The sequence below is a fragment of the Pleurodeles waltl genome, chromosome 7 (assembly GCF_031143425.1).
Source record: "Pleurodeles waltl isolate 20211129_DDA chromosome 7, aPleWal1.hap1.20221129, whole genome shotgun sequence".
NCBI classification, from domain to species: Eukaryota; Metazoa; Chordata; class Amphibia; order Caudata; family Salamandridae; genus Pleurodeles; species Pleurodeles waltl.
Window position 1 is genome coordinate 704,788,036 of NC_090446.1, and position 27,915 is coordinate 704,815,950.

The window sequence follows — 27,915 nt, forward strand, 5'->3', positions numbered from 1 at the left end:
TGTATGTACAAATGCCCCTTAGGAAATAGCAAGTAGTGCAAACCACTGTGATAAGTACTCCATTTCAAATCTTAGATGCAGCACAACAATGCCTTATGGGAGGGGTAGTCCACAACCCAGAGCTGAAAGTAACACATAGAATGTAATTAAGTAGAGCGACACCCAGAAGAACACAACACCCACTACATAGTGATACGATGTAAGTGTACATTTATTACCATTGTGCAACATTTGGTGATACATACATAAATGACATGCTGCACATTGTGGTTGCAGGTTGCACAGGCCCAGCAGCAGCAGATTGTGCCATTGTGGGGGATGCTGAAACACAGCCTCCATCAGACTCCAACACCAGCGAGTCATTGAGTATTGCGCCAATCAGGCGCAGGGCAAGGGTTGTACCTCTCCCTGATTTGAGCCTGGACTCGGATGACATGCGGGATGAAGGCCACACTCCATCCCCAGAAGCCAGATCCACCGTAAGGCAGCAGTCCCTGCCCCAGCATCACTCAACACCACGCAGGAGGCCTCACGATGCAGGCACACAGCACACAGAAGTAGGTGAGGGCCCTTCATTCTTCGGTGGCCTGGAGGCATCAATGTTCAAAGTGCAGCGCCTGCAAAACAAAAACATGAGGGCAATGCACAGGCAGATGCAGGCACACAATACCAACATGGGGGTGCTGCAGAAGCAGTTGGAGTGTCTGAATACCAACATTTGCAAGCTTCATGAGGGACAGCTAACAGCTGTGGAGAACACCAGGGAACTGACCAATGCAGTAAAGGAACTCTGTACTGAGATAAGGCATGAGAGAGTCAGCCACCGCAGGCATGAAAGGCGATTCATGGGGATGTCGAGTGGCTTTTGTAGATCAGTCAATCGCCTAGCTACATCTACTGCCCTCATATCATGGCGTGCTGTGGCCACACAGGTGGAGGCAGCACATCGCAGTCGGAATGTAGCCCAGGGACTGGTCCAGATTACCAACGTTCTGGATACTATGCTGGCAAATCGCAGTGCTACACCCACTGAATTTGGAGTTGGGGATACTGAGGAGTCATCAAGCCTCAGCAGCCTTGCAGTGCCCACGATGGATCCTAGGCGTTGCAGTGCCAGGCACAGCACTGCCACTAAGGTTGATTGAAGAGGTGCCGCCGAGGCCACTGCGCACTCGAGTGGAATGCGTGGCCGTAAACAGTGACTTTGATGGCCACAGTGGACTAACTGCACATGTCGAATTACTGTAAACTATGAAGACGATAGTGCGACACTGTAAATGGCTCATTTATGACACATGTGTATTGCTTTGTTCTAGTGACATGTATGTTACCTGAAGTCAAGGTAATAAAGGTGCTAACTACCAGAACACATGTCAGAGAGGTTGTGTTGTCATGACTTACATCTGAAATGGTTGTGCGTGATGTCAGCATGCCTTTGCCTGCCCTCTGCTGCACTGGTCCTCTCTGCTGGCTGTAGGGGTGGTATGGGATCATCGTCATCATCTGAGTCTAGCTCTGATATTTACACAGGTATGCCCCTAGTGGTAGCTATATTGTGCAAGATCGCACATGTGGCCACTATTCTACAGGTCGTGTCCGGGCTGTACTATAGTGCCCCTCCACTTTTGTGGATGCACCGGAAGCGACCCTTCAGCAGGCCACAGGTGCGCTCCACCACATTGCAGGTTGCCCTGTGTGCTGAATTGTATCTCCTCTCTGCTGGTGTTGCAGGATTTAGGTAGGGCGTCATCATGTAGGTGCACACTGTGTAGGCACTGTCTCCTGGAAGGAACAGAGGGTATGATGAGTAGCTGAGCCATCTGACGTCACACTGCCATCAATGCACCATTGTAAAGAGGGAAAATACCTAGTAGATATCCTTCACCAAATTCCCCAGCTAGCAGTCTTGTGTGAATCCCGATGTGGCAAAAGATGTACGAATCATGTGTGCTCCCTGGGTACCTGGCCACGAGATCAGTTATGATATAGGAGGCATTGCATATCACCTGTATATTCATTGAATGTTGGTATTTACGGTTGTGGTACACATACTCTGTTGCTGATGGTGGACAGATTGCAACATGTGTCCCATCTATGGCACCTAGGACGTGGGGGAACTGTGCTATCTGGTAGAAATCTATTTTTGTCTGCTGTATTTCCTGTGGGGTGTGGGGGAATCTGATGTACTGGTGTATCCTACTCAGCATGGCGTTTAGAAATGCATTGAAAAATCTAGAGAGGGCACTCTGTGATACCCCGCCAGCTGCTGGTATGACCCCTTGATAGCTCCCTGAGGCAAGTAGGTGCAGGGAGCATAATACCTGCACATGGGTGGGTATGCTATTGGTCCTGTGTGTTGTGCGCTGCAGTATGGGTTGCAGCTCAGCTATCAGGTCAAGTATCATGGCTGAGTTCAACCTGTACTTCTCATATATTTTCTCCTCAGTCTGGTCAAAAAGGGTAATGCGCACTCTGAAAATGCGCTCCTGTCTCCTCCTCCCTCTCCTCAAACCGGCCAAGATCCTCATTCTCCTCGCCATGACGTAGAGTGCAGCCATTGTGGAAAAGAGTCTGAGGCATTCTGGGCCTCATTATATAGGTTGCACCTGGTTACAATCCGTGGTAATTTGCATGTGCAAAAGACGATTCTGCGAAAATTCGCAATTTGCGAATTTTTGGTGCATCGAATTGCGACATGGTTTTGCATGTCGCATTTTGCGTCTCGCAATCTCTGACGTGAAATACCGATTCTGTATTTGCGAGTCGCTATTCCGACTCGCAATTTGCGAAATGCTAATAGCGATTCGGTATTTCATGTCGCAAATTGCGAGACGCAAAATGCGACACGCAAAACCATGTCGCTTCGCTTAAAATCGCAAATTTTGCGATTCCTTGTTTTTGGCCCGCGAATGCGTTTCATACATCGCAGACCACGTTTTTGCATTCGCAAACACCCGATTTCTGCGATTCGCACTGCTTGCGAATGCAAAATCATTTGATACATCTGGCCCATAGTGATCTGTACAGTTCATGATGTGCGTGCAAAAATTGCATAACAATTAAGATGCATAAATCATCATCCTGAAATTATCAAGGCACGAAGTGAGATCATAAAAAATATTCCAGAAGCAGCAACATTATAAAACAAGTAATAAAGAAAAATACAAGCCATGTATAAAACAACTAGGTAATATGTGTTAAATGCAATTCATTCATGGACAATAAAATGTATACAAATATAGGGGCCCCTCACAAACAATTCTGGACGCTGTGATGTTAATCGGGTAGTTTTGAGGCCAAAGTACCTTAGGCCTCAACCATACTCAATGATATAGCTATTAGGAGGCTAGCCTTTTGTTCCTGAGCCTCCACATATTCAGTAAATACGGAGAGAGGGCAAAAATAATAGTCTCGCATCAAGTCTAAGGACACAGAATGCTGTGCCACAGCTTCTGAACCCCAAATTGCGACTGAATAGTTAAATCAATTTCCTTCTAAACTTGCCATAAAATGGAGTGATGATTAGAATATGAACAATGGTTTCGGACACCTTGGGACAAAAGGGGCAGTTCCTGTCTGTTATTTTGGATACATGCATCTATTTGACTGTGACTGAGCATTGAGGCAGGGTCCCAAACTGAAATGTAATGTTAAGAGTTTTGGCTTGAGGGGGTTCGATCTCATCAATATATATCCCTCTGCAAAGTAGCTATCTTTGTGTTCTAGGATGGCAGTAGTGAGGGAACCCATACTAGCAGAGCCCAGTGTTAAATTATCTACATAGTGCCATTGCAGGTGCGTGAGGATTTTTTTCGAAATCCCTAGAGCTTCCTTGGGAGTAAATTGTATGTTACTTAGAAAATGTTTTACACAGTTTATGAACTATGATTTTATTTGTTTATAAAGCATTGTATGTATTGTTTTAGCGTGTAAATATTTTTTTTTACATTTGGTTGTGTTTTATATAGTTTTTAAAGGTATTTGTTATTGTATTTGGTTTTTTTTAGTGTGTATTTTATTTAATGTGACATTTCTATCGATGTGAGTAGGTTACAGGTTGTAATACATATTTAAAGGATTTTATTGTGTGAAACCTTGTTTAAAATGATTTATATTGGATTAGAACTGTAAATTTGACTCCTTCAGTGTACAACACCCCCCCTAGATGGAACAGATTGTAGTAGAATAGTAAATCTGACCCCTTTACTGTCTAATCTGATCTTTATCTTGCCCAACACCTTCCCCTGGATGGTATAGATTGAAGTGGGAATAGTTAATATGAACCCATTAATGTCCAAACCCTGCCTTGATTGTTTAGATGAAGAAGGAATAGTACATTTTACATCCTTAGCATTGAACTTGTTCTGCAAAATGTTTTGAACAGGAGAGGGAATAGTAAGTCTGATGGCTTTAGTTTGTGACACCTAATCCAAACTGTTTTTGATTGGAGTGGTAATAGTACATCTGACCCCTGAAGAGTCCATAACGTTTTACAAAATGGTTTACATTGCAATGGGAATAGTGAATCTGACCACGCTTGGTGTCCAACACCTTCCACAAAATGGTTTAGATTGGGGTGGGTATAGTAAATGTGACCACTTTAGTATCCAACACCTTCTCATAGATTGTGCATTTTGGAGCTGGAATAATACTCTTCCACTCTTTATTGCCCAACACCTTTTCCAAAATGGTTTAGATTGGAGTTGGAATAGTAATTCTGACCATGTTTGTGTCCAATACCTTCCCCCAAAATGGTTTAGATTGGAGTGGAAATAGTAAATCAGAGCCCTTTAGTGTCCAACATCTTCCCCAAAATGGTTTAGATTAGAGTGCGAACAGTAAATTTGACCAGTTTAGTGTCTTACGTCTTCTACAGGGTGGCTTAGATCAGAGTAGGAATAGTGTATTATATCTTTAGCGTATACGTATTTTTAATAAATACATTGTATTTTAGTTTTTTACTTTATGTATCATTTACCAAGATGTTTGTTATATGTATGTATTTGTTTTGGAAAAGTAAAGTGTTAATTTTTGGTTGTAGTTGATAATTCCTTTGTAATAAACAAAAAATACAATTTTATTTTTTAATATTTATTTTACACATGTTTAATGTCTGTTGCATGCTGTTTTTCATACTTTATTTTTAACATGTACATAACTTATACTACAAAAATAGTTGCAAAATTTTATTACATTTGTTTACATTCCTGTATGTGTATATATTTCTTAAATACTTACAAACATTTTGCATTTTTATTAGTACGTTTTTTATGTCAAATACATATTAATTCCTTGTTTTACACATTAGTAATTTGTTTCTTAACAAATGCATTTTTTCACAAGTATATTGTTTAGAAACACTATAACTAGGGCCCTGAAGGATTCGCGACCCCTCCCCATCTTGTGCAGAGATCTGATTGGTTGATAAAATTTCAACAACAGAAGTCCTTGAAGTGTTGTCAACCATCTTGGGACTCGGCTGAAACCAAGTCCTAAAAATGTTTAAAAAAAAGAAAAGGGGCCAGGGTACGGACACCCTGACCTCTTAGCTCTGGTGGTAGGGTCACAAAGGGACCGCCCCAGGGCTAAAAACCTTTTTTTTTAAATTTTACGAGTGGAGTCACGGTGGAGCCTTGGATCCATAAAATAAAAAAAAAACAAAGCGCAGTCTCCCCCACTTTGTTATAATAAATCCCCTGGGTGGGCCAAGTCCCGGGGGCATTTGTTTGATTTGTTTGTAAATGCTGGGGGGTCTCTTGGCTCCCTACCGCTGCCCTGGGGACTGCCACCTCCCTAGGGCTTATAATTTATATGCTGGGGGGCGGGTTACTTGAAGTAACTCTAACTATAACTGGCAAATTTCTATGGTTTTGTACTTTTAAAATGTGAGCCTAGCTGTAACGTCCCTGTAACACCTTTGGTTTTTTTTTAAGTGTATATACACACACACACACACCATTATTTAGCACCACACTTAGCACACAGGTGCATCCCATTGAGGTGCTAGTAATTGTACTAAACCTGAGAAGACTATGAGCAGCATTGCCAGCACCCCAAATGTTCACTTGTTACTCTACTGAAGAAGGAAAACAATCCTGAAACGTGCCTACAGATACACAGCACTAGCTGCACCAATAATGATAGCAGCGGCCCTTAGTGGAGCTGGCTCTGGGTTGACCTTGGACTTGGGGGGTGAGGAGGATATGAACTCAGACTCGGATCACGTATCTTTATCTTCCCATAGCTCCAAAGTTTTCCTTCCACAGGTTACACTGCACACAATGGATGAGCTGATATAAGACTTCTGCATGCATCATGGGAGGAAGGTGGTGCAGGAGCATGGAAACACTGGACAGAAAAGTGGCAGTCTTCACATTCTGGCTTGATAACAGTTGGGTATAGAGAACCTTCTGGGGTTTTATTCTTTCCTACTATATATCCCAGGTGGTGTGAGATGAGCCGGGGAGCTCCTGAGGTTGGAGGGTCCCCCCCATCTTTGTTGGGTTTCGAATATGTGCTGTGTGAGTGCAACTGTGACTGTTTGGTTTGATTGTTTGGATGGGGGTCTTCCCACTTCTTGTGCTGGGGTTGGGGTATTGTTGTGGAAATGTGGTTATTAGTTGTGTGAGTTTTTGTTGGCATCTGTTCCTGACTCTATTACTGCTACATACAGACAGGACCGCCCTCTGAGTCACCCTGCATGAATTTGTGCTCCACAGGCAAGACTTCCTCGGCTAACACTTCGATGACTCTTATGGCAGCACCCATGACTTATATTTTAATCAGCTGGAAAGTTAGGGGCTTAAACAGCATGCCAAAAAGGTACAAGGCACATACATAGTTGAGGCAGAGAGGTGCACATATAGCTCTATTACAAGAAACCCACCTTCCTGTGCATGAGAGGGATGTCCAACAGAAGAGATGGTGGGGCCACATATATGCCACTATGTACTCCATATTCTCCAGACGGGTTCTGATCTGGGTCAGACCTGAGGTCCCATTTCAGAAAACAGAGGAACTGATAGACCTCAATGAGAGGCATGTACTGATTTCTGGCTGCCCTGCATGCCGCGACTTAATGGTGGTGGGGATATATGCCCCCAACTCGGATCAAGGTGTTTTTTTGAGAACGTGTCCCCAGTTATGGCTCCATACCTAACGCAACCTATACTTTTAGGAGGGGATTATAATAGTATTACGTCCCCACTCTTGACAGATTCCACCCACCCCAGAGGGACTCTCTGGTTTTGCGAACGGCACAGACATTTTGGATATGGCAAACTCAGTAGGGGTTAATTGACTCTTGGAGACGCCTTAACCCTACTACCAGGGACTACTCATTCTTCTCTCAGATATACGACCTTCATGTGTGGCTAGATGCTTTCCTCTGTTCACTGAAGATGCACAGATCAGTGTATCACATGGAATATTTGTGCCGCATTGCGTCTGACCAACATCCAGTCATACTCATGCTAAATTGGCATAGAGAACGCCCCCGAATCCCAGACTGGTGGTTGTGGGATGAGGCACTGGAGAACCCGGGGTTTAAACATATACTATTGGGGAAGCTATTCAAGATTACTTTGTGAAAAATGCTGGTTCCTCCTTTTCTATTCTTAACAACTGGGAGACTTTCAAGGCTGTGATCCAGGGTAAATGCATTGCTGAAGTCCTGGGGGTGGGTCATTTTTTCCTGCATGACGTAGAAGAGCATGAAAAAGTCCTTAGGGAGATTGAAAAAGCTTGCCCCAGCAATCAGAAATTACATCCTCAATTGGAGGATGCAAAAGAGCGCCTAGCGGCTGCCCTGGGTCTATTTCAGTGTTTTGATTATCATGAATTTCTTATGACGTCTCATGCTGACAGAGATAAGGGGGGCTCGCACTTGGCATGGTTGACTAATCTGAATCCTAGGACTACCCCAATACTAGAAATTGAAATGTCTGAGGGTGACATCGTTTATGGGCAAACGTCAATTAACCAAAGATTCTAGGACTATTATACCACCATGTATGCTCCCCTGCCAGAGCATCAATGGAAAGCACTAAATGCTTTCATGGGCTCAGCGGTATTGACTAGGTTGGAAGCAAAAGATGCTGACATGTTAGGGGGCACCCATAACGAGGGAAAGTGCCTGGGACTGATGGTCTCTCAATAGAATTTTATGCAGCATATATTGAGGACTTGGTCCCTAGATTAGAGGAACTATACGCGGCAGAGATGGAGGTGGGGCTTCTTCCTGCCACTGCAAGAGAGGCTCTAGTGATTCCTCTGATTAAACTGGGTCAACCTCCTCGTGATTTGTGGGCCTACCGGCCGTTCTCCTTCCTGAACATGGATTACAAACTCCTGAGCAGGGTTCTTGCCTCGCGTCTCCTCCCCCATATGACCCCCCTCATACACTCGTAGCAGAACGGGTTGTGATATCTATAGATATTGAGAACGCATTTGACAGTCTTCAATGGGACTAGCTCTATCAGGCACTTGACAAGATGGGACTTGGAAGGGGCTTTATCCAATGAACCAGGCTTCTTTATGCAGACCTGAGAGCGCAGGTTCGGACTGACAGGGTGGTCTCTAAGTCATGTGTTGAGGGCCGAGGGACTAGGCAGGGCTGCCCCCTTTCTCCTATTTTATTCGCCATAGCAGTAGAGCCCCTGGCCTGTAAAGTGAGAGTGGGGGTTGCATATAGAGGACTGACTTTGCTACACACAATAGCCCTATACGCAGATGACATGTTGTTATTTCTTGCCAAGTCTAAGGAGGGCATACCTGGAGCAGTCACGCTCATGGACCAGTTTGGCACTATTTTAGGCCTGCAGATCAACTGGCAAAGTTAACTTGTGTTCCCTCTAACCCTCTCGCATGTGGCAGCCGCCTGACCTGCATGGACTGAGTTGGGAGGACTCTTGAATGAAATACCTTGGTGTGAACATATATCATAATGGTAAGGACATCATAGATGTGAACATTGGAACAGCAGTCAGTTCTTTCCACACTGGGGTGGCCTTTTGGAGCACCTTCCCACTTTCGGTGGCTGGTAGGGTCGCAGTTGCTAAAATGATAGTACTTTCACGACTGCTGTATTTCTTCAAAGCACTGCCCGTTCTGATCCCACGCAGCACCTTCAGGGAGATGGACTTGCTACTAGTTGGGTTGATCTGGGGCAGGGGAAGATGGAGAGTGGCCCTGAATAAACTGCACAGACCCACCTCGGATGGAGGTCTTGCAGCTCCTGACTTTGTAATATACTATTTAGCAGCCCAACTTCAGTGGCCCAATAAGTGGCCATATGCTCGACCTCAGGCAGGATGAGAGGAACTTGCGGACACACCTACATTGCACATGCTACTCCAGCTGCTTATGTTCCTGAGGTGACCAGTGACAGACAGGTCCCTGAAACTGCAGACTATCCACTGCAGCTGGCAGTGCTGTCTACAGCTTACAAATGCCCCAGACCCTATACAGCACACTTACCGCTGTCATGCCTGGAAGTGTTAGGCAAGAGTGGGGCACTGGTGGGACTGACTACTTGGCCTGAGAAGGGACTCTCATGACTGAGGGATCTCTTCCAAGCCGGAGAACTGCTGCCATTTGAGGAACTATCACAATCATTTAATACACCCCAAGGTCAATTTCTCACATACCAACCAACTACACAAACCCTGTGGAAACACTGGGGTGGTAGGCCGGCGGAACCCTAGACTCATAACAGTAGTCATATCCTTTGCACAACATCAGGGACAACTAGAGCTGTCACTCTGTTATATCAAGCCATACGAGCAAATCTTAATATGTCACTAGATACACTGAAATACAAGTGGGAGGAGGATATGGCCACCCAGATTTCTGATCAGCAGTGGTCTTCCATCCTTACCAATATGTATACAGTCTCCCTTAATGCGCGATTTAAGCTCATCAATTATTATTTCTTTCACAGAGCATATATTACACCAGGTAAAATCAAGAGAATATTTGGTACAAGAGACTCACATTGTGGGGAGAGAGGGGCTGAGATGTTCCACATGGTGTGGGACTGTCTTGAGCTGCGAGATTATTGGAGAGATGTGCTCAACTCTGTGAATGAAGTCACTAGATAGATCAATACCCTGTACCCCCCTGGTCTATTTTCTGGGTGGCTTCCCCACCGCATAAGGATACATTTTCTACTTGACTTGTAGATTTAGCCATGGTGTTAGCCAAGAGAGAAATTACTATGCGCTACAAGGCAGCCTCTGCTACTCAACTGCTTAACTGGAGAACCGCATTGGTTCAATGGGCTGAATGTGAGGGCAGAGTACTGTTTCAAGAAGTGAGGAGAAGGCGATGCATGATTGATAAAGCCAGGGCGTGGGAAGCCCTGTTGGATGAAGGCCCTGGCTGCTGACTCCCCTGACAGTTCCATTTCGCTTGATGTGGGTGATGGGGTGTTTGAGTGCTGTGTCTCGAGTTCGAGGGGTATGTGAATAGTAAACCTGATAGAACTTTGTGGTACGATGTGTTATCGCCTTTAGAAGCTGGCTGGTCAATTAAGGAAATCAGGCATGGTGGGGAGGCAGGGAAAGAGTGAGAGGGGTGGGTGGGGATATAGTTGGGGAATCCATTATGTGTAAAAGCCACTGTTGTATCGAAACTTGCCTGAATGTCGGTTAACTCAACGAATGGTACTTGTTCTGTGTTATTGCAGATAACTAAATGCGATAAAACTCTGTTTTAAAAAAACTTGGAGTTGATGGTCATAGCATTTCCTAAATGCCTATTTCACATTTAGGAAATGCTTGCTATATGTGCTTATGAAATCACAAATAGGAAATCTCTATTTGCAATTTCATATTTAGGGAATCGCAAATTGTAATTCCCTATTTGGAGTTGCAATTTTAGGGAATTGCAAAAAATTGTGATTCCCTAACATGGGACTACCAATGCCTTTCATACATTCAGAAAGGCTATTTTGCATTTGCAAACGGTGGAATTTTGTGATTGCCACCATTTGTGAATGCAAAATACTTTGATACATCTGGCCCAAAGAGTGGCCCAGGGGACAGCAAAACATATATTTTGAGGAGTGGGGCGTTCGCCCCCTGAGCCTCAAAAGTACCTGGGGACCCCATCCACAGGGGATATTAGAGAGGGAAGGGGGCATGCGCACCCCGAGCCTTGATAGCTACCGGGGACCTCATGCCTGGGGTGATAATATGTGAAAGGAGAGCGGGTGTGTGCCCCTTCCACCAAAGCCTTAAAAGGCCTTGGGGACCCCATCCCTCTGGCACCTGCTCTGCTGTGGTGTCCTGGGGGCCCACTCCCAGGAGACTGTTTCTCTGCCTGTGCTCTTGCAGGCAGGGAGAACTTGTCTATTCCCAACTGGCAGGAGCTGCTAAAATGCACCTGCTGGGTGGGAGCAAACATTGGTTTCCCTACCCTCACTTTTGCTGGCATGGAAACTCAGATGGCTCCTGCCTGGCAGGAGCATGGAAAATACCTTCTCTCACCAAGCGATAAAAATGCCAATTCCTGCTGCACTCAAAATAGGTGTATGCAGGAGAGCTAGCAGGGCCACAGGATCCTGGGGCTTCCCCTGTGTCCCTCAGTCTTCTATGTTGTGGGTGCATGGTGAGGGAGCCAGCAAGGCCACGGGTCCCTCGGCTTCCCCTGAGGATCCCACCACAAAATAAAGACTTAGGGGTCCTGAGTGGGCATCAGAACACCTAAAATAAACAAAGGGAAGAAAAAAAGATTAAATGAGCAGCAGTAGCCCCACATTTATTATTCACTGCTCCTTGAGAGAAGCACCCTATAATGCACTGCTACGGCTTTTTAAAACATATTTTTTAGACTGGTGCTGCTCCTAGAAGGGGTAAGAGCATCAGCAAGCATTTACCCTACTGTTGTGGGAGACTGCAGAGAGGGCAGCAGCTCCTCAGCAACATTAAAAAAAAGTAAAATCTCCTAGGTATTTAAATCCATGACCCCAGAAGAGCTTACTATCTTTTTAAAAGCACTCTGAGAAGGAGGTCCATGCTTTTCAGCTGAAGTGCAGAGCCCTCTTCTGGTTGTTTCCATGACTACACTTTGTAGCCTGAACAATGTTTAAAACAAATACTTTTTAATAACGCTTTATTACATTGATTACATTTTTAAATGGCAATGTTTTTTTATTAAAGATTGAACTGGGTGAATTAATGAAATATAAGTTCATTATAATTATTGGTCATTTTTTTACAAAGTATATACATGTGCTTTAAATATGCTGGTATTCTGACCATTTTATAAAGCCAATGGTCCCACTTTTTATTTTATGATTTTCTGAACCTTTGACAAAATCAGTAGTTCTGCCTATCTTAAAATGATACCCCTTATATTCAGCCATGTAAGTCCCCAAGGGTTTGAGTTCCAGGTCGTGTGCACAAACGCCACAACCTGCACTGCACATGGCTTGTGCGCAGCAGGGAGGTTGGGCACCAGCGGGAGTTGGGCGCATGGCCTGGCCAGTCACCAAACCTATGAGGCGCATGGCCAAAGGCTATGAGCTGCATGGGGTTGGCTGCCTGCGAGGGGTTGGATACAGGACCCAGCATTAGGCCAGGCTCTGCAGCCAGCCCCACCCTGGGTGCTCATCAATGATAACATGACTGCAGCATCTGAAATTACATTATTGATAACAACACTGTGCTTGGAGGGAGGCGAGTTAAAGTCACTTTAGGGCTTGAGTATATATATATATATATATATATATATATATATATATATATATATATATATATATAAACTGTAAACTTTGCACTTGTATAGCGCACTACTCACCCGTTAGGGTCTCAAGGCGCTGTACTCATGCCGCTATGGAACCCCTCCTGGCTTTTCCATGTGAGGTGCCCACTCCTGGGCACCCCCAGAGTGAAGCCAGGCATCCAAGCGCTGTTGGGGCCGTTGTGGAGATTAAGCAAGCTATTGCCCAGAGTTGCAGAGTGGGACTCATTAATTAGATTAGGCACCGAGGCGAGAATTATCTGGTCCAAGGGAATTGAGCCCAAGCAGGACTTGAACCCTGGTCTTGAGGCAGATCTCTGCTTCAGGGTCTATATATATGTGCAGTATATATATACTGGGAGGAAGCATTGGTGAATAAACATTATGGACTTCCATTTGGTGTCCGGGAACTCTCTGTATGGTATCAGAAGTATTTTTGAAATATATATATATATATATATATATGTATATATATATATATATATATGTGCAGATATCTGATTGGCTATCAACACTTGAAGCAGGATGTGTTGGCAGACATCTTGGGACTCGGAAGCTTAGTCCCAGAAAAAAAAGTAAAAAAAGAAAAGAAAAGGGGCCAGGGTAGGGACACTCTTACCCTGCAGCTCTGGTGTTGGGGTCCCAGAGGCCCCGCTAGGGCTAAAACGCATTTTAGTTGAAAATGTGGTGATCGGAAAAAAAGGGCAGATTTTCCAAAGTGTTTTTTAAAAAAAAGGGCAGTCTCCCTCCCTTTTCTTTTAATTTGCCCCCAGGTGGGCCAGGTACTGAGGACATTGGGGGTTTAAATTAAGGAGGTCAGTGCATGGGGGCCGCCCTCCTAGGAGTTCCATTAGCCTTGGGGGCCTCCACCTCCCCGGGTGATCAGTAATTAGAATGAGGGGGCCGTGTGGCTCCCCCCGCACCCTAGGGGCCACCACCTCACTGGGGTAAAAGTTTTATTTTAAAATGGAGGAGGCACCCCCACCTTCCTTGGGCTAAATTAAATATGGAAAGCAGGGGGCCGCACAACCCCAGGGACCACCAACTCCCCAGAGCTAAAATGAAATAGTGAAGGGGGTCTGTTTCGGACTTCCCACACTGGGGACCACCACCTCCATGAGGCAATGGTTCACTTTGTGTGGGGGTGCTCCTTGTCCCCCCCTCCCAGCACTAGGGGTCACCACCTCCCCAGGGCTAAAATGAAACAATGACTGGATCCATTCCGGACCCCCGTGCCCCAGGGCTTCAATTAAATTGATTGCGGGAGGGGCCCTCTGCAGCTCTGAGGACCGTCAGCCACTGGTGCTTTGATAAAACAATGAAGGGGCTATTTTAGATGGAGGAAGCCGCGCGGCCCTCCTCGAGAAGCCACTGATGGTCCTGGGGACCCACTTCCCCCAAGGCTGGCTCCTGCTATGTTCCGGGGTGCCCAGTCCCAGAACATAGCCTCTGGAACACAGCTGTTTGGTAGCTCCCATCAAGTCAGAGCAAACACTTCACTTTCAGCAAGTGAGAGCTGTCAAACAGCTCTCACTTGCAGAAAGTGAAGTTTTTATCTATGTCCCTGCACGCAAATGTGGGTGCAGGGGAACAGATGAAAACATTGCTCCTGCAGGCAGGGAGTGCTATTTAAAGCAGCTCCTTGCTTGTTGGAGCAATGCTGGCTCTTGCACGACGTGGGGAGCCAGCTAGGACCGTGGGGGCCTTAAGGCTCCCCCCACGGTCCTGTCACTCTCTTTCTCTCTCTTCCATCCCATAATGAGATTTAGATGTAAAGCATTTAAAAATCACAAAACAGTAAATGATTAAAACACAAAACACAATAAAAATCCAACAACAATTTATTTAAAAAATGATTATATTTTTATCTTTAAAATGACACAAAAATTATTAAAATTGGGTTAAAGAAGGTCACACTTGACTGGGGCAACGTCCAGAGGTCAGGCTACCCATGAGGTAACACTGTTACACTTACTTTCAGAAGTGTTTCTTGATTCGGGAAAGTGGTCCACAGCACCAGCCAAGGGCTCAGAGGCTCTGGTTTGCCTCTTGGGTTCAGGGACTACAACTCCTACAATGCACCTCTTCAACTTATAGAGTTACTCCAAACATCTTCAACCTTCTGGATGTTCTTCCAGAGGTCCTTTTTGGGTCCTTGAAGTGTCCACAACTTGATCCAAGGTTCAGGAAGCTCTGAGTTGCTTATTGGCAGTTGGGACTACAATTAACAGAATGCACCTGGTCAGAATACTCAAGTGGCCACTGGTCACTGGTCAGCTGGGCTCTGCTTGCAGGAGTTGATGCAGGGGACTCTTGGCAGCTCCTTTGTACCTGTACCAAATAGAAGTCCCTTCTTGAAGTAGTAGAGGACCAGAAAAGTCAATTTAGTGGTGAAGCCAAAGTGTACAGCTGGCGCAGTCCTTCAGAATGCAGTGTTGAGTTGCAGGTCAAGGGTCCAATAGGGCAGTCCTTCTCCTTCTTTGTCTTGATCCTTTAAGGGATCTGAGGTGTGGGTGCAGCTCTGCCATATTTATCCTTGTTCCTGGGTAGAAAGCCGGGGATCCCGGTTGTCAAATCACAGGCAGGCTCCTTCCCCTTTGATGACCACTTCCTGGGAAGTGTGGCAAAAATCAATCCCAGGGAGCAACATTCTTCAAAAATCCAACATGGCTGAAAGTGATTTTTGGAGGTTAGATCTGGCTGAGCCCACCCACTGGTGTGGCTAAAAATCCTAAACACTCCCTTTCCTGCCCTCTCCTAATCTAATCAAGAGGGCACCTAATTGTCTGGGGTTGCAAAAAGTGGGGGAGGGCCTTAGCTGCTCCAATTGTCCTTCCCTGCCTTTGACGACCAGCTTGGCTGCTCTCCCTCCATCCTGTTTCGCCATCTTCTGAGGCAGCTTTCCTTCCCCGGGCACATACTTTGTGTTCAGCCCAGGTCACTTCACACCTTATTAAGCAGCCTGGCCAGGCTGCCAGAGGCTGGCCAATCAGAGGAGGGCACTATAGAGCTGAAGTTGGCAACTTTCAGGTAGACTTTTAAAACTCTTTACCTGAACTAGTTATATTTAATCCAACACTTGTAAATTGTGGGATTTATCATAACAATTAATTTGATACCAAACTCAAATTATCTGCACTTTTATTTATGTTTTACAGTGTACGTGGCTTGGTTTATAATTTGTTTTTAGTTTAGGTTTAGTAAAATGTATTTTAATATTATAGTTTTATTTATAAATGTTGTTTTATAGATTATTAAAAAAAAATTATTATTGTATTATCATTTTTGTTTTGTTTTACTTGATGATGTAGGAGTTATTTTTAGTTTCAATATTTTATTCATTTTCTATGTAATTCAACAATATTTTGTTTATCAATTTTGTTATTGATATTGGTGTTTTTAGATAGATTTGATATAAATAGTTTTGTTACATGTATCTGTATTATTCTTGGTTATGTATTCTATGATGACATTCAGGTCAACTCTATATTTTTGGTGATATCCTGCTAAATTGATATTGTGTACGTTATAATTATGTCATATAACCCTACCAGGTTGGAGGAACTACAGATGGCCTTCTATAGAAATTATCTGTTGCCATACAATGCAATAGGGGTATTGGTCCAGGATATGAGCTTGCTCCTATACAGGACACCACCATAACTGATTGAAACTTTGAAGAATGCTGGCTGACATGGGTGGACAGTGTTTTTGTGAAGAAACCATGCTATAAATCCAATACCAATTAGCTGCTTTTGATGGTTATAGCCGTATACCTGTCTTTAGGCCACGCCTCATCTCACCTTGTCTGATCTGCCTGATGTAAATACCACTAGTTAGGCAACTTCCCTTAGTCTTTGAATGCATTCACTTTTATAGTAACTTTGCTTGACCGTCAGTACCAAAGCCATGTTTTCATCTTCAAAGCCAATGTTATGTTAGGAGCTTGCACATTGTATTGTGAATTGATATAGCATGTACAATCCCTGATGAAACGTTGAAATGCTTTGGGGTTAGTTAGCATGCTACTCAATGGCACCCAGAGTTATTTTCTAGTTTATGTTGTACATTTTTCAGTTAGTTGTACACTGAGCCACAGTATTAAAGAGTAGCCATTTATTGTCTAGGGCAGGTTTTCAAACATTTTTGCTCTGAGCCACCCCTAAGCAAAATGTTTTGATGTTGGGCCAACTCCAAATCTTTATGGCAAGAATAGGGGGAGCTGGAGGGGCAGGGCTGAGCGCAGCAGCTTATGAGATCAGTTCATGGGTACTTTTTTATAGCTCATGCTCCACACTGAACGTGATACTTATAAAAGAGCAAAAATATCAAACAAATACAGAAATAAACCAAAAAACACTATGGCCCATAATTGGGGTTTTGGGGGCCCCTCGGACTTTGGGTCTTAATACAACTGAACCTGCTGCACTAATGATGGCTCAGGCCATGAGTAGGTGCCTGTCTCCTCTGCCTCCTTCACCCCCCCCTTTGAAACAATGCCTGGCCATCACTTCAAACTTGGGAAAAAAATTATTTTTCAGAACTTTAGGCTGCAATGTGTTGCCCCCTCTTTACAATAAGGATGCCCCCTGCCATAACACCAGTAAGAAAGAAAGCCACTATGCCCCTTTTGTAAAGACAGACAATCATACCTGGATACAATGAAACCCTCAGAGTTCTAGGTCCCAGTGCTCCTGCTTCACTAAAGATAGTGCATGTTCACCCCTACATTTTTGGAATATCAGCTGCTGTTTTATCGACTGAGTTCACTGAAGCCTGTTAACCAGACCTCAATGCCAGTTTTTAACCCAATACAATTTGCATGTCGAATTGGATACACCCAATTGGCAAGGCCTGACTTACTTATAAGTTCCAAGTAGATGGTACCCAGAGTATGTAAGACAGAGGATCCACTCGGGGCTGCAGCACTGTTTGTGCCACACTTTGTATGACAAGGTACAAAATGGCTCCTAGCCTGCCACTGCAGACTGGAAGGACAATGATTTAACTGCCAGTTCGACTATGCCATTTAAACCAATGGCAAAGCCACCCTATCCCTTTACATTATATACAAGTCTCCACTTAGGAAGGCCTATAGAGTCCTATGGCAGGGAGTTGTATTTTGCTAAGTAAGACACATGTTTTCCACATGTCTTACCAGCAAAACTTCCAAAATGTAATTTTGCTGTGGGTAAAGTTGATATCCCAATTGGCTAATACAGAGTTACTGGGTGGCATCCCAACCCGGCTAACTTTTGACTGGGACTACCAAATGAGTCATGTAAGGTATCCAATTAATTGTGACATCAAATGTGACCTGATGGCAAGGTCGAAATTAATGTTACTATTAAAGGTAGGCAACTTTTAAAAAAGTTGCCACTCTGTGCTCTGCTCGTCCAGAAGCCTCACAAAGGCATACACACACAGACAGCTTTCTGACCACCTGGGGAGACGTGTGAATGACTCCCAGGCTCAGGAACAAAAGCAGTGCTGTAGCAGCAAGGTATCAGCTCCTCTGTCAGGATGACCACTCGTGGGGTTTGCTCAGAGGCGTTCTTCAATGGGGAGCTGCCTGTAATGGGCCGCCCCGCTCAACACCCAGAGCAGGACGCCTTTTATTCCTGCAGATAGCATGGAGACAGAGCCAGGGAGATGAAACTTGCCCCAAACTGGTTTTACTGAAGGGCATATTGCCCTCAGGTAGCCTCACCTCTAAGGTGGGTTACCTTGCTCCTGACAGCCGAAGAAGGGTCTTGCCATCGTGAAGGGGGCAACTATGTGGCATTCTGGTATAGTCAGATGCCATACATCACAGAAACATCTTCACTAGGTAGGAGGGCACCCAGTGGCCCACTGGCTAGTGACCAGGTGGTCCCCCCAGGGCACTTTCCTGGGATGAATATGGTACCCCTGGCATGTTGACCCTCAGGACTCACTGGACTTTGATGGAGGATTAGAAGAAGACCACTTTGCACTTGTTGGAAGTGTACAAAGAGAGGCTGCGACTTCGGAGTGACTGCACCTGCTGCACTTTGGGCTAGCGGAGTTTGAACCCTGTTCTGCATGCATGGCTCAGAGAACAGCTGATTTCTGGCCCCAGTCTGAAGCAGAGACTCCAAGGGTCAGTTGGCTGACCTCCCAGACAGGCACTGGGGACAGTAAAGCTGGAAGAGCCCAAACCACATTTCTGGTAGCCACCACAGAGGTTTTGCTGCTAACGGATGCCAGGCACCCCAAAGGACAATTCAGCACCCATGTCTGCTGGACCCACTGGGGTTGATTGAGACAGAATTTATCGACCAAGAGGGAGACTAGCCCACACCCAAAGATTTGGAGCCTGACTACTGTGTTGCAAAAGCAAAAGGTCTGCATTGGCAGCCCTTTGACCCCTGCATAGAGGACTTCCTGATACCCCAAGATCAGTGGACAGAATTGCCCCTAATCATCTCTGGTCCAAGGACTCGACTAGACTTCACACCTGTTGATCACACAGCATCAGAGGCATCCTCAAGCACCTTTAGCCTGCATCCCTCAGCATCAGGACTGCTCCATTGTCGCCTATGGCAGTCATCCTGTAAATTTGGATTTTGCTCTAAAATGCTCTGGTGGTCCAGTAACTGTCCAGAGTATACTTTCTGCCCCCCTAAACCTCTAACCTGTTAGACTTGGTCGCCCAACTCCGGCCGGAGTTGTTGAAGTAACTTTAACAAGCTTTTCAATAGTTTCCAACCTTTTTGTTGGCCAGTGCTTGTTTTCGGTTGATTTAAAAGTTATTTATTTCTTTTAAAATCTGTATCTCCGGAACCCTTTAGGGGAGTTCGATGATCCGGGCCTCTAAAAATGTATAAACACATGCTCTATTGTTATAAATTGGTGTCTTGTTTCTTTTGTGTCCTTTGACTTTGTTATTCTGTTTGGATCTATTAAATGCTTTACACATTGTTCCTTTGCTAAGCCTTACTGCTTGCAGCCACGGCTACCCAGGGTTGTGCTTAAGGTTAAGTAAATGTACCTGACTAGACCTAAGATGTTATTTGCAGGAGTACTGCACAATAGGGCTACCCAGCCATATCGAATAGTACACCCAAATCCTCACAGATAGCAACGGCCTTGTGAAGCGAGCAGTCTCTTTGGCTCATAGTTAAAGACATGCATCCCTCATTTTGCCCAACACCATCTCTGCCATCACTCATTTGCCCAACTAAGATATCTCCTCTGCTTCAATTTTCCTCTCCCATGTGCCATTGGTCAGAGGCCCAAAGCAGCGCTACCACAGCAACGACACAGTGGGACTATTGCAAACAAGGAAGGATAGTAAAAAAGCTATAATTAATGTGTAGTTGACTTTTTACTCCCTTACACCCCTGTGCCACTGAACATGTAGCGCTAATAATATCTCCATCCCTGAAAACCAGGCTGTCTCATGACCACTACACTGGGCCATCTCTCCTAGGCCTGAAGCCAGAGCAGGCTGTCTACCCCTTTGTGAAAAAAACATATATGAAAAAAATCCAGCCTCTCGCCCTCTGTTGTTCGGCCCTGTTTCCTGTCCACGAGGGTTACCCTGGCTCTACTGCTAGCAAGGCAAAAGGGCTAGCACCTCCGCTTTTGCTAGAAAGACAGCCAAAATTGGGGTGCTGTCATGACCTACAGCCCTAGCCACTGCACCTTCTGCCCTAATAGCCCTTCTTGTTAAAAAGAAAAAAGTCTCAATATTTCCTCACCTTCCTCAATACATCTCTCTGCAGAAGCGGTCTCAGTCCACTCGTAAATAAAAAAATTAGCCTCCACAGAGCACCCCTTCCTCTGTGCTATTTCTTTGACACTATCAAAGGATCTCGCTCCTTTCCTTTTTCTCCAGGGCCAATCCACATATGCCCCAAGGGTCTGGATGATCAGTTCTCTGTGCCTGAATGTCACCCTGCTGGCCTCCTCCCTATCAACCCCTCTTGACTCACCTGAAAGTATATCTGCATGTACACAGCGGTTGAAGTGGGTGGGATCTGTGAGTGTTGACATGCACATGCTTTTTTCAATTTTACAAAAACCATTCTTATAGCTTTTTGTTTAAAAAAAAAAGCCCACTTCAAAACAGTTAATGCAGACTTTGAGGTGCTTCTGGGTAAAAGTGAAGGGAGTGCATGGTTGAGCGAGGCCAGGTAGGGGTGGGAGAGAGGAAGGGGTTCTCTGCTGTGAAGCCCAGGGAGAGACAGAGAGCTAAAGAACAAACAGGCCTTCTCACCAGAGTGCCTGCGACTTGAAAGAACTGTAAATGTATGCAGTTTGTTATTCACCAATTGTAAAGGCTGCCTGAGACCCAGTATATGCTTTAATTGATGGAGTCACTTGAAGCTTCATGGTGACAAAGATTTATTATTTTTGATAGCTAATGTAAGGGAGTTATCAGCTGAGTTCTGGAAAGTGTACTTTTCACGGATAGTTACAAAAAAGTTTGAAAAAGATTTAGCCTGATTACCTATTTCTAAAATATATATTTTTAGACCGTTTGTTTTAACATTAAATCACTTTACAACAGTCTTTCTTATATTGTATAAAACACAATTTTAAAATAATAACCTGCACATTCACAGTGATTTCTGTTGAAGGCTTATAAATCTGCAAGTCACTATTCTCCGCTCAGCCTACCAGGATTCAATTCTGCGAGTCTCTGACCACTCACACAGACATCTGCAGTGATTTTAAACTGAGATTTTAGAATGTGAGAGGGTGCATTTCCAACTGATTAGTTTAACTACCATTTATTTTTCATTTAGGGTCTGTGTGTTATTTTATATGCAGTTACCTGACAGTGCAAGCAATAAAATGTTATTGCATGATTCATCACAATCTTTACAAAGGAAAGTCTTCCCCAATAGAAAAATATTACAATGAATCATAAATACTATATTAATTAAAACAGCACATAAATTCAGTATGATAAAGAGAATTTGATTTTAAAAGTAAAAAGGTAAAAAAGAGAGTGAAAGGTAATAAAGCACATCATAGGTATATAGTTATCTTTACGAAAGAAAGCAATGCACCAAAGAGGCTGATCAGATAACTCATTTCATGCATGAAAGTGACTGCTAAGGGAGACTTCTGTTATGGCCACTAACCCATGGCCGCTAGGATGCTCTAGGAGGACCCTCAAAGAGTGTCCCTAAGTTCAGTGTGGTGTAAACAAAATATAGACTAAAAAGAATGAGAAGCTGAGCGAAAATAGTTGTACAAAAGCAAATGGCTATTCCTAATAAAAGAAAGAACAAGTGCAAGCAAGAGAAGTCAAGAGAACAAAGTCTCCTACAATAATGTGGCATGTGCAGAAGGACTCTATTTTAACTACTGACCAACAGTTACTTATTTGCTCTAAAACGAATATCCGGGAGACAGTATCAATGAGATTAGTCCACTCTCTCCAGTCTTAGTGATATTGTTTAGCAATTTTTGTAGCTGGTAAGACCACTTTCCGAATTAAGCTAGATAAGTCGGTTCTTTCAATGTAAAGTCCAGATTCCTGGCTTGGATGCAAGTTCTTATACCTTGGCTTAAAAAAAGAGGTTTGAGTAAAGTATGAAGTGTGTTCCTCAGTGTTGGGCAACAGTGGCGTAATGAAACTTAAGGGGGCCCCACTGCAAAGTACCTGTAGGGGGGCCCTACCCCGTTGGACCCAGTCAGGGGCCTGTAACCTGTGCATTCTGTACTGTGCTGAGGGGGTCCCCTGAGGCTTGAGTGCTCCCCTTTCACTGTGGGGGCCTTTTTTTACGCCACTGAAACAACAAAGTGAATGGTTAAATGATTCAGTTTTGTAACTGCAGAGCCTGCAGTTGGTAATCATGGAAAGGGAGTACCATTTAGGGTTCATCTCTTTAATCTTAAGGGCCACCAACCTTGCAGTCATGATTTGTGACAGGCAAGCTTTCCCAGTCACGCACTTTAAGTATGGCTGTTATGTCATCGGATGCGGATGATTAACATAAGACGCTGCCACAGCTGCTACCACTGGTGTGCTATTCAGTTTAGCCAAGTCTGTTATCATACAAATGGATCTGATCTGCCTTTTTAGAATCAATTTAAAGGCTGATTGCGTAAGGAGCAGAGTGTCTAAAACTAGCTGATGAATTTGAAGAGGCTGAAATGCTGTGACCAGAAAGTGCGACCAGGGGTTTGTTTTTGAGTTAGAAATAGGGCACATTAAAGATTTCAGCGTATTAGGCGGCGCCTTAGCTACCCTGTAGTTATATTTTAAAAAGGCACCCATATGGGCCCACTTCTGGTTTTCTAGACCTAGTTCTAATCTTACAAGGCAGCCTCTGACATAGTGGGGCAACTTGAGCACTCTCTTATAAGCGTTTAGTTGAAGTTGGTCAACTGATTTGATGAGCTGCCCTGGGAAGGCTTTGTGGCCATAATTTAGTGCTGGCAAAAGATTAGTTCTAAGCACTTGTTTGATGAGAACTGAGGAGGGCTCTCTATTGTGTTGCTAGGCTGACATAGTCTTGAAGTTATCAATTCACCCTTGGTTTTAAGATGGCAGAGGTGGATTCTAGTGCTCCTGTTCGCTTTAAGCCACACCCCTAGATACTTGTATGATTTAGCCCTGATGATCTTCAGGGGCCCCGTAGTCCAGTAATGCCTCAGGTTTTTTAGCGCATTCCCAAAGGTTACTACCTTCCTTTTTGAGACATTCACCCTCATCTTGTTTGTTTCGTTGTAGTTGTGGAGAGGAGATAACGTTTTTGAAGTTACCTGACAGTGAAAAGTACAATGCAACTCCTGCAGCATATTTTGTTCTTTTAGCCACGATTTTGAACCCCTCCATCACAGCGGTCACGGTCACATGGTTTTGGCCATACTTCAAGTGCTGCTTGTAAGTGAAGGCAAGCTGGAAACATGCCAAATAAGGTTGTGCTTGTGGGCCATCTTCATTTACAAGAACTTGCTAAAGCATGTGACACCCCCTCTCACCCTCCTCCACAAACACACACACAAACCATTGGAATATAGCCGCAGGCCACCAGGGAGCGCACCTCACACTTTGAAGACCGCTATTGCTAGAGCAGGTTTTTAATTAGAATTTATTAATGAGTGTTTATGTATTTTGAATAATGAGTTATGTAGAAAATGATATAATGTAAAAAAATAATTCATGCATTTGAAAATGTGACCTCGAAGAATGGCCACCAATGTTCATGAAATGTACTAATTATTGATTCATATTTATGAAATATTGAAAATGTACTAGACTAATGTACTAGGTCCTACTAAGGGTTATGAAGTATGCTCTAGCTTTATTAATTGTAGGCCTTAAATTTAGTGAGTGTCTTGGCCTATTTTGCAAGGCCCTCATGCAGAAGCTGTATTTCTTAGCGGTTAATAAAAAAATGCTGACAGAGTGAATGAAACTGTGAAATGTCCATTGTCTTGTTAAAAGTGCTTAATGGAAGTTTTTCGTGAGAATGGACTGCAAGGAGATGATGTTCCTGCTAGTGTAACATTTTTGGTGTAATGTGTGTGAGATGTACTTTCCCAGGGCGAGAACAATGAAGATACTCACTGGAGCTGAAGATGCAACAATATTGTTACCTGACGAGCCGGATGAGGAGAACATCGTAAAGTGGACCAATCAACTGCATGAGAAGAACGAAATATTAGAATTCATAGATTTGGTATAGAAATGTTATTGTCTGAAGTATAAATGTACTATTAACTGACCAATAGAGAATTAGGGGATAGTTTAGGTCAGTGGTTCCCAACCTTTTGAATTCTGTGGACCCTCACTTTATCATTACTGGAACTCAGGGACCCCCACTGAATCATTATTGGAATCCGGGCCCCCCCCCCTCACATAGTCATTACTGAAAGCAGGGGACCTAATCTGTTAATATTATTTAATTTTCTAAGTAGTCGCGGACCCCCTGAGGAGGCTTCGCAGACTCACAGGTGTCCCCGGACCACAGGTTGGGAACCACTGGTTTAGGTGACTTTGATATCACAACGCGACAGAGGAGAATTACTGGGAGCTGCAGACTTGAGACTAGAGACTTCAGATTCTAGAAAGACTTGAGATTAGAGAAGAAATCGAGATTCATATGACATTGGGCTCATACCCTCTGACTGAGAGCCTGATGCTTTGCTGATTGACTGATGACCTGATGTTATGTTTTATGCTTTTTCTTTCTAGGTTCCAACTGTGCTGTTTTGATAAGTCCATAGCTAGATGTTTTCCAAATGTGTGTTTCTAAAAAATTTTTGCATGAAGCCCAACACGCTGATGCTAATCTGGTGTTAGTTAAGTGTTCTCATATGTGACTGACGATTACAGGGACTAATGATTGATGAATTACCTTGCTGAATTCCGTGTATGTTATGTCTTTGTTGCAACTGACTTTGCTATTGATTTGCACTGTAGCTCTAGAATGTGTTGTGGTTCAAGCTTTGATTAGAATGTGTTTCTTTCACCGTTTTGGACAACCAGTGTTGTTTTTATATGTATTTTATCTGATTTTGAGATTAATCTATATGGCCGGAGCTTTGTTAATATAGGGAAATAAACTTACTAAACTTTTATGAAAGGTGTGGTTATTCATGGCTGAAAGGTCATGATGCATGACAATTACTGACTCCATTGATTATTGATTTATTGATTCTTAAAGGTTATTGATTATTGTGTTTTGATTTATTGATTATGTACCGGAGCTATGGCAAGAACTTCTTAATTGCGAGTCAAAAGGTTCATCGACCTATTCGCGTCTCCTTGTAAGTTTACTTATTAAGGTCTGACACGCTAACACTGGTCTATAGCAAGTTAGTTGCTATTCTTATTATTGATGCAGATGGTGTATTTGTGATTTGGCAGTAAATGGAGAGCATGAAGTCAAGTATGTATACCATACTATAATTAGTTGTACTAGTGCGTTATTGGATGGGAATAATGTTGCTAGAGAGAGTACAGATCTGTACATTTTAGGACATGATTACTCATGCTGAGCCATTGACTTTAGAAGGGAGAGTTCAGTAAAGGTTAGCCAGAGGAAATTAAGAAAAGAGATGAAAGAAGACAATCACTTTGTGGTACTCCTGAAGACAATTGTTTGGGGAATCACATGTCATAGATATAATGTAGAGGCCCACCCGGACCAGGATGTTTTCAGTAGCTCTGCCAGGGTCTTCCTAGGTCATCCACCACTTATGGCAACCAGGCCACCCCAGAACATCGTGACATCACAGAAAAGACCAGTGAGATTTAGAAAACATAGGTGTAACGTGACACGGAGAAGGATGCAACAGCAGCACAATCAAATCTGAACTAATGTTGTCGCACTACCTGATTTTAAATAAAAAGTGGGAGGCGTGGTTAGTAGCCTTACTGAGGTAACCGTCATGTGGGTAGGGACAAGAATGGAGAGGACCTCAAAGTAGTTTCAGGTGGTGAATAACACTTCTAGTTACAAGATAGCCTGAATAATGCTAAGGTTCTTAAAACTGCATACAAACTTTGCAAGTTATTTTCGCTTCTCATAGTTTGTACAATAGTCTATACTTGTTAATACATACTATACCCAAAATAAAGTATAATAATAATTATCATCATGATCAAAAGCTAATGATTGTGCCTGGTAGAATTCATGTTCTGTGCAAATGTTTAAGCATTCCAGCACGAAGATGTGGAAGGAAGATCGGTGGGCGTCTTAACTTCCGCTGACATTTGACATTCATTGAGGGTGATGGAAATTTTAGCAAAGCTATCATCAATAGCGATGTTTTGGAAAAAAAATCTAAATCTGCAAACGTGGCAGGTAGGGGTTAAATTCCCTATACTTTCATTGAAAAAAATGACAGGAACCAAAGAGACATTCAAAGACTACATCTCCCGACATGACAGGGGGACGGAACCATTGCTCAGATCATACCAAAGCCACCCGCTCCGTGTAAAGACTCCCGAAAAGCCTTGATATGGTGATATTTTCGTCAGGGATGAGGAGTGTTTTCTTTCTAAACTGAGCAGGCGAAGCCGAGCGTTTCTCAATTCAAATTTATCCTTCTCTCCCCCTCGCAGACAAAATGGTCTGATCCAGGAAGCCGGGCAGCCATCTTGGACGGACTAAGCAGAGGCTGGGGTGCAGCGGGGATTGCATCTATCCCGGGAGGAGGAGCGGGCAGCAGCGGCAGTAGCAGCAGCAGGCAGTGCGTGCTTCAGCTCACCATGGCCGCCACCGACATAGACAGGTTCTCGGTGAGTACTGCAGACTCCGGGTCCGTTCGCATTCGCCGGTGCCGCCCCTCCATGCAGGCTACGGATCATGTGGATATGTCACTCATGAGCTCTGCTGTTTTGCAGATGGCAGGGAGGTGGAGGACACATTTGTAATTTTTTTAGGCTTGATACTGTGCGTGCGTGGCTCTTCCCCGGGTCCACTAATTCAGGCTCCAGCTTCTTCAGTGGAAAGGATTGTAACTGTAAAGAATTGAGCACCTCTTCGTTTCGCTTACGCCTCCTGGGTGAGGGGTGCTTTCATACATCACATTACCTGACTTCTCTACGCGTTGTGCTTGGTAGATTGTGGTTATAAGATGGTCATACACGCGAAGGGTTCAAGTTTTTACAGCATTGCCACGCTAAGAGGTTGACAGAAAGTTAGTGTTTTGACCAGGCTGGCTTGATTTCTTGTCTGAGACACGGGGAACGCCACTGAAACTGTTTTCCTAGGTCTGACACTGAGATCTGTTGCGCCAAATGTTTCTAAATGGTGTACTTCGTTTGTATGTCAGGGTTGTAATTTGACGTGACTACCTCGATCGCTTTGATGGTTGTATTCTAATGTCGCAGCAGTTGGCATTTTTTATATAATTCAGTGCCTTTTTTTCAATAGAGTTAGTGTAATTCAGGACAGGCTCCTCTGATGCTAGGCTGTAGCAAGGGTGCCAACATCTGCGGCCCCTCCCCCAACTCCAAACTCCCTTCTGCAGAACAGCTGTTTCCAGTACTCTTTGGAGTGGGGGTAGGAGGTTGGGAGGACTGGGTAAAAAAAAATCGCTGTACATACATTTTACAATGAACTCGCCGTGGTCCCCGCGCAGCCCCCTCGTCCGATGACAGCAGCATCCTGTGCAGTGGAAGTGCAGACTGGGAGGGTGCAGTGGAGCCCAGGGCGGTGCTGATGAGTGTCCAGG

The 27,915-nt window shown here is 44.2% G+C and overlaps 1 protein-coding gene and 1 long non-coding RNA gene across 2 annotated transcripts in view; one reads left to right on the forward strand and one right to left on the reverse strand.

Annotated features, from left to right (window-relative positions):
• Positions 1-491: 491 nt before the first annotated feature.
• On the reverse strand, positions 492-27,862 carry LOC138304571 (uncharacterized). Its single transcript, XR_011205593.1, has 3 exons — positions 27,789-27,862; positions 24,299-24,371; positions 492-617 (listed from the first exon to the last, which is right to left on the reverse strand). It is a non-coding gene; the product is annotated as an uncharacterized lncRNA (long non-coding RNA).
• Positions 26,819-27,915, forward strand: part of SEPTIN8 (septin 8) — a 273,057-nt gene continuing 271,960 nt past the window's right edge. Inside the window, exon 1 of the mRNA XM_069244736.1 lies at positions 26,819-26,977. Within this exon, the coding sequence (XP_069100837.1) occupies positions 26,948-26,977 (30 nt within the window). The 5' untranslated portion in view covers positions 26,819-26,947. The remainder of the gene's footprint in view (positions 26,978-27,915) is intronic.